Source organism: Hylobates moloch, unplaced genomic scaffold, assembly GCF_009828535.3.
Source record: "Hylobates moloch isolate HMO894 unplaced genomic scaffold, HMol_V3 SCAFFOLD_6, whole genome shotgun sequence".
In the NCBI taxonomy this organism is placed as follows: domain Eukaryota; kingdom Metazoa; phylum Chordata; class Mammalia; order Primates; family Hylobatidae; genus Hylobates; species Hylobates moloch.
In genome coordinates, this window is record NW_026652281.1 from 10576488 (window position 1) to 10583944 (window position 7457).

A 7457-nucleotide genomic window follows, 5' to 3' on the forward strand; every position below is an offset into this window, starting at 1 on the left:
ACCAAACTTTGCGCCGGGCCTCGTTCGCCCCCGGGTAGGCAGCGGCGCAGGAAGGGTTAAGCCAGCCCGTCCCAGCTGACAGTCAGCTGATTGGGCCCTGATTGACAGCTCCGAAAAGTTTCCTTGTTTCTATACTATTATGCTAATCGCGGCTGCTCTCGCCGCCTCCCATTGGCCCGGAGTGCCAGTCAATTTCTCATTTGGACCTGACGTCACGAGTGCTATAAAACTCAGCAATTGCTTTAAACTCTTCTTGCTGGATCAGAGGCTTTAAAATCTTTTTTCATCTTCGAGCTGTAGCTCGGGCTGCTTGTCGGCTTGGCCTTCCCCCTCCCCCCTTTGCTCTCTGCCTCGTCTTTCCCTAGGACTTCACTGTTTTGCTTTTTTAAAAAAGGCAAGAAAGAACTAAACTCCCCCCTCCCTCTCCTCCAGTCGGGCTGCACCTCTGCCTTGCACTTTGCACGGAGGGAGAGAGTGCGCGAGGGAGAGAGAGGAAAGAAAAAAAATAATAAAGAGAGCCAAGCAGAAGAGGAGGAGAGAAGCATGAAGTGTTAACTCCCCCGTGCCAAGGCCCGCGCCGCCCGGACAGACGCCCGCCGCGCCTCCAGCCCCGAGCGGCCGCCGCGCGCGCCCTGCCTGCAGCCCGGGCCGGCGAGGCGAGCCCTTCCTTATGCAAAGCGCGCAGCGGAGCGGCGAGCGGGGGACGCCGCGCACCGGGCCGGGCTCCTCCAGCTTCGCCGCCGCAGCCACCGCCGCCGCCACCGCAGCCCGCGGAGGATCTTCCCGAGCCTGAAGCCGCTGGCTCGGCGCGCAAGGAGGCGAGCGAGCAAGGAGGGGCCGGGGCGAGCGAGGGAGCACATTGGCGTGAGCAGGGGGGAGGGAGGGCGGGCGCGGGGGGCGCGGGCAGGGCGGGGGGGGGTGTGTGTGTGAGCGCGCTCGGAGGTTTCGGGCCAGCCACCGCCGCGCGAGCTAGAAGCGCCCAAGCCCGGCAAGCTGGCTCACCCGCTGGCCACCCAGCACAGCCCGCTGGCCCCTCTCCTGCAGCCCATCTGGCGGAGCGGCGGCGGCGGCGGCGGCGGCAGGAGAATGGCATCAGAACTGGCAATGAGCAACTCCGACCTGCCCACCAGTCCCCTGGCCATGGAATATGTTAATGACTTCGATCTGATGAAGTTTGAAGTGAAAAAGGAACCGGTGGAGACCGACCGCATCATCAGCCAGTGCGGCCGTCTCATCGCCGGGGGCTCGCTGTCCTCCACCCCCATGAGCACGCCGTGCAGCTCGGTGCCCCCTTCCCCCAGCTTCTCGGCGCCCAGCCCGGGCTCGGGCAGCGAGCAGAAGGCGCACCTGGAAGACTACTACTGGATGACCGGCTACCCGCAGCAGCTGAACCCCGAGGCGCTGGGCTTCAGCCCCGAGGACGCGGTCGAGGCGCTCATCAGCAACAGCCACCAGCTCCAGGGCGGCTTCGATGGCTACGCGCGCGGGGCGCAGCAGCTGGCCGCGGCGGCCGGGGCCGGTGCCGGCGCCTCCTTGGGCGGCAGCGGCGAGGAGATGGGCCCCGCCGCCGCCGTGGTGTCCGCCGTGATCGCCGCGGCCGCCGCGCAGAGCGGTGCGGGCCCTCACTACCACCACCACCACCACCACGCCGCCGGCCACCACCACCACCCGACGGCCGGCGCGCCCGGCGCCGCGGGCAGCGCGTCCGCCTCGGCCGGTGGCTGGCCCGGCCAGCGCCGGGGGCGGCGGCGGCGGCGGCGGAGGCGGCGGGGGCGCGGCGGGGGCGGGGGGCGCCCTGCACCCGCACCACGCTGCCGGCGGCCTGCACTTCGACGACCGCTTCTCCGACGAGCAGCTGGTGACCATGTCGGTGCGCGAGTTGAACCGGCAGCTGCGCGGGGTCAGCAAGGAGGAGGTGATCCGGCTGAAGCAGAAGAGGCGGACCCTGAAAAACCGCGGCTATGCCCAGTCCTGCCGCTTCAAGAGGGTGCAGCAGAGACACGTCCTGGAGTCGGAGAAGAACCAGCTGCTGCAGCAAGTCGACCACCTCAAGCAAGAGATCTCCAGGCTGGTGCGCGAGAGGGACGCGTACAAGGAGAAATACGAGAAGCTGGTGAGCAGCGGCTTCCGAGAAAACGGCTCGAGCAGCGACAACCCGTCCTCTCCCGAGTTTTTCATGTGAGTCTGACACGCGATTCCAGCTACCCACCCTGATAAGTGCTCCGCGGGGGTCCGGCTTGGGTGTGGGCTTGCTAGTTCTAGAACCATGCTCGCCACCACCTCACCCACCCCCCCCCCACCGAGTTTGGCCCCCTACACACACACAAACACACACGCACACACCACACGCACACACACACACACACCCCACACCCTGCTCGAGTTTGTGGTAGTGGTGGCTGTTTTAAACTGGGGAGGGAATGGGTGTCTGGCGCATGGATTGCCAATCTGAAATTCTCCATAACTTGCTAGCTTGTTTTTTTGTTTTTTTTTTTGTTTTTTTTTACACCACCCCCACCCCGGACTTGCACAATGTTCAAAGATCTCAGCAGAGTTCTTCATGTGAAACGTTGCTCACCTTTCAAGCCTGCATCATTCACATATTTTTTTTTTCTTCTTCCCCTTCAGTTCCTGAACTGGTGTTCATTTTCTCTGTGTGTGTGTGTGTGTGTGTTTTATTTTGTTTGGATTTTTTTTTTTAATTTTACTTTTGGAGCTTGCTGTGTTGCCCACCTTTTTTCCAACCTCCACTCTCACTCCCTCTCAACCCATCTCTTCCGAGATGAAAGAAAAAAAAAGCAAAGTTTTTTTTTTCTTCTCCTGAGTTCTTCATGTGAGATTGAGCTTGCAAAGGAAAAAAAAATGTGAAATGTTATAGACTTGCAGCGTGCCGAGTTCCATCGGGTTTTTTTTTAGCATTGTTATGCTAAAATAGAGAAAAAATCCTCATGAACCTTCCACAATCAAGCCTGCATCAACCTTCTGGGTGTGACTTGTGAGTTTTGGCCTTGTGATGCCAAATCTGAGAGTTTAGTCTGCCATTAAAAAAACTCATTCTCATCTCATGCATTATTATGCTTGCTACTTTGTCTTAGCAACAATGAACTATAACTGTTTCAAAGACTTTATGGAAAAGAGACATTATATTAATAAAAAAAAAAAGCCTGCATGCTGGACATGTATGGTATAATTATTTTTTCCTTTTTTTTCTTTTGGCTTGGAAATGGACGTTCGAAGACTTATAGCATGGCATTCATACTTTTGTTTTATTGCCTCATGACTTTTTTGAGTTTAGAACAAAAAAGTGCAACCGTAGAGCCTTCTTCCCATGAAATTTTGCATCTGCTCCAAAACTGCTTTGAGTTACTCAGAACTTCAACCTCCCAATGCACTGAAGGCATTCCTTGTCAAAGATACCAGAATGGGTTACAAATTTAACCTGGCAAACATTGAAGAACTCTTAATGTTTTCTTTTTAATAAGAATGACGCCCCACTTTGGGGACTAAAATTGTGCTATTGCCGAAAAGCAGTCTAAAATTTATTTTTTAAGAAGAGAAACTGCCCCATTATTTTTGGTTTTATTTTTATTTTATATTTTTTGGCTTTTGGTCATTGTCAAATGTGGAATGCTCTGGGTTTCTAGTATATAATTTAATTCTAGTTTTTATAATCTGTTAGCCCAGTTAAAATGTATGCTACAGATAAAGGAATGTTATAGATAAATTTGGAAGAGTTAGGTCTGTTTAGCTGTAGATTTTTTAAACGATTGATGCACTAAATTGTTTACTGTTGTGATGTTAAGGGGGGTAGAGTTTGCAAGGGGACTGTTTAAAAAAAGTAGCTTATACAGCATGTGCTTGCAACTTAAATATAAGTTGGGTATGTGTAGTCTTTGCTATACCACTGACTGTATTGAAAACCAAAGTATTAAAAGGGGAAACGCCCCTGTTTATATCTGTAGGGGTATTTTACATTCAAAAATGTATGTTTTTTTTTTTCAAAATTAAAGTATTTGGGACTGAATTGCACTAAGATATAACCTGCAAGCATATAATACAAAAAAAATTGCAAAACTGTTTAGAACGCTAATAAAATTTATGCAGTTATAAAAATGGCATTACTGCACAGTTTTAAGATGATGCAGATTTTTTTACAGTTGTATTGTGGTGCAGAACTGGATTTTCTGTAACTTAAAAATCCACAGTTTTAAAGGCAATAATCAGTAAATGTTATTTTCAGGGACTGACATCCTGTCTTTAAAAAGAAATGAAAAGTAAATCTTACCACAATAAATATAAAAAAATCTTGTCAGTTACTTTTCTTTTACATATTTTGCTGTGCAAAATTGTTTTATATCTTGAGTTACTAACTAACCACGCGTGATGTTCCTATGTGCTTTTCTTTCATTTTCAATTCTGGTTATATCAAGAAAAGAATAATCTACAATAATAAACGGCATTTTTTTTGATTCTGTACTCAGTTTCTTAGTGTACAGTTTAACTGGGCCCAACAACCTCATTAAAAGTGTAAAATGCATCCTTTTCTCCAGTGGAAGGATTCATGGAGGAATAGGGAGACAGTAATTCAGGGTGAAATTATAGGCTGTTTTTTGAAGTGAGGAGGCTGGTCCCATATGCTGATTAGCAATATTTAATATAGATGTAAATTATGACCTTATTTTTTTCTCCCCAAAGTTTTCAGTTTTCAAATGAGTTGAGCCATAATCGCCCTTGGTGGGAAAAACAAAACAAAACAAAACAGTGGAACTGGGCTTCCTGAACATGGCCCTACACTCCTGATCAGGAGCAAAGCCATCCACAGACAGAGGAGCCGGACAAACATGGCGCATCAGAGGTGGCTTGTGCGCATATGCATTTAATGGTAAAGAGAAACCGCGCTTGCCTTTTCACTAAAGTTGATTATTTTTCCTTCTTGTCTTACACACTGTGATTTTCTTGTTAGCAAGGCCTGACGAGATTTAACATAAACACGACAGATCAAAGTTGTTTGTTTTGTTTTGCTTTTCTCTTTAACATTGAAGGTCATTTGTCTTAAATAGGAAAAAGAAAATCCACTCCTTACTTCCATATTTCCAAGTGCATATCTGGTTTAAACTGTGTTATCAAATCATATTTCACTATGAATATTTAGTGGAGAGCTTCTCTACTTAGATGAGCTAGTAATGATTTCAGATCATGCTATATACCCAGAAATAAAAGCAAAAAATAATACCTGTGTGGAATATAGGCTGTGCTTTGATTTATTGGTATTTACCCCAAAATAGGCTGTGTATGGGGGCTGACTTAAAGATCCCTTGGAAAGACTCAAAACTACCTTCACTAGTAGGACTTCTAAGCGCTGACCTATTTTTAAATGACACAAATTCATGAAACTAATGTTACAAATTCATGCAGTTTGCACTCTTAGTCATCTTCCCCTAGCACACTAATAGAATGTTAGACAAAGCCAGCACTGTTTTGAAAATATAGCCAAACACGATGACTTTTGTTTTGTTTTCTGCAGTTCTTAAAAGAAAAAAAGATAATATTGCAACTCTGACTGAAAGACTTATTTTGAAGAAAACAGGTTGTGTTTGGTGCTGCTGAGTTCTGGCCAGTTTATCATCTGGCCTTCCTGCCTGTTTTTCACAGAACACGAAGACAGTGTATAACCTCGACATTTTGACCTTCCTTTATGTGCTAGTTGAGATAGGCTCCTGAATCCACACTTAATTTTGCTTAACAAAAGTCTTAATAGTAAACCTCCCCTCATGAGCTTGAAGTCTCCCCTCATGAGCTTGAAGTCAAGTGTTCTTGACTTCAGATATTTCTTTCCTTTCTTTTTTTTTTCCTGATCACAACTAAGATACACAAACTCTGAAGAAGCAGAAATGGAGAGAATGCTTTTACAAAAATCTCAGCATCTGATAACAGATTTTAGATAAACACATTCTCAAAATAAGAGTGATATTCTGGATGTAGTTATTGCAGTTATCTCTTGACGAATGAGGCCTGGATTGGGAGGAAAATATAGTTGTGTAGAATTAAGCATTTTGATAGGAATCTACAAGGCAGTTGAATATAATAAGCAGGTTTGGGCCCCTAAACTTTAGAAAATCAAGTGCAGAGGTGCTGGAAAAAATGAGGTTTGAGTGGCTGGCTGTAAGAGAAGGTTAACTCCTAGTAAAAGGCATTTTGAGAAATAACAATTACTGAAAACTTTGAAGTATAATTGGAGTGGCAAACACATGTTTTTTTGTTTGTTTGTTTGTTTTGTTTTTTACAAAGAACTCCTAAATCCGGAGTAAGTGCCGTTCATTACAAATAAGTCTCTAAATTAAAAAAAAAAAAAATCATATGAGGAAATCTAGCTTTCCCCTTTACGCTGCGTTTGAGTCTTTGTCTAAATAGTGTTAAAATTCCTTTCATTCCAATTACAGAACTGAGCCCACTCGCAAGTTGGAGCCATCAGTGGGATACGCCACATTTTGGAAGCCCCAGCATCGTGTACTTACCAGTGTGTTCACAAAATGAAATTTGTGTGAGAGCTGTACATTAAAAAAAAAAAATCATTATTATTATTTGCAGTCATGGAGAACCACCTACCCCTGACTTCTGTTTAGTCTCCTTTTTAAATAAAAATTACTGTGTTAGAGAAGAAGGCTATTAAATGTATAACTTCCATAGTAATTAACTATGCCTCTTGTCTGGGGGTTTCATAGAGACCTGTAGAAAAGCGCACTCCTGCTTTTCGATGTATGGTGTGTGCAAGTAAACAGGTGCAATGGTTTCAACCTGCCATACTAGTTTTAAAAATTCACTGAAATTACAAAGATACATATATATGCATATATATATAATGGAAAGTTTCCCGGAATGCAACAATTAGCATTTTAAAAGTATACATAGGCATGCACATTCTAAATAGTACTTTTTCATGCTTTATTGTTTCTCTGGCAGATAATTTTACTAAGGAGAATAATAGATATTCGACTCCCCTTCCCTAAACAAATGCACAGGCAGAGGCTCCAGTGGAGCCGAGCCCCCTGGTTTTGTCGTAGGCCCTAGACAGTGTTGCATTTATCAGTGATGTCAAACGTGCTCATTTGTCAGACATAGCTGTAAATGAAACAATGTGTGGCAAAATACAAAGTTAGTTAAATACACACCCTCTGTGTGATTTTTTGCTCCCTTTTCTTTTTTGCTCCTGAACACTCAAAAAAAAAAAAATCACCTCCTTTAAATTTCCCTGGCTTCTTGCACGTTTCCCTTTTCAAAAACCAGGTAGTGATTTTTTACAATGTATCTGACACATTAATATATTGACATCAAATAGGCAGACATTCTACTTTGGCCTAGCAGATAAATCTGCTATGCAGACGTTGTTTCCTCACTGTCTCAAAGCTGTGACTACCTGGGAGCCTTTCCACATGGACCCCTCCGATGGGAAATGCTGT

The 7457-nt window shown here is 45.7% G+C and overlaps 1 protein-coding gene across 1 annotated transcript; it reads left to right on the forward strand.

Annotated features, from left to right (window-relative positions):
* Window positions 1–898: 898 nt before the first annotated feature.
* On the forward strand, window positions 899–7166 carry MAF (MAF bZIP transcription factor). Its single transcript, XM_032156366.2, is given in 3 exon segments — window positions 899–1721; window positions 1723–2178; window positions 6441–7166. Coding segments are annotated over 3 exon segments (1185 nt in total). The 5' UTR covers window positions 899–1086; the 3' UTR covers window positions 6535–7166.
* Window positions 7167–7457: the final 291 nt, after the last annotated feature.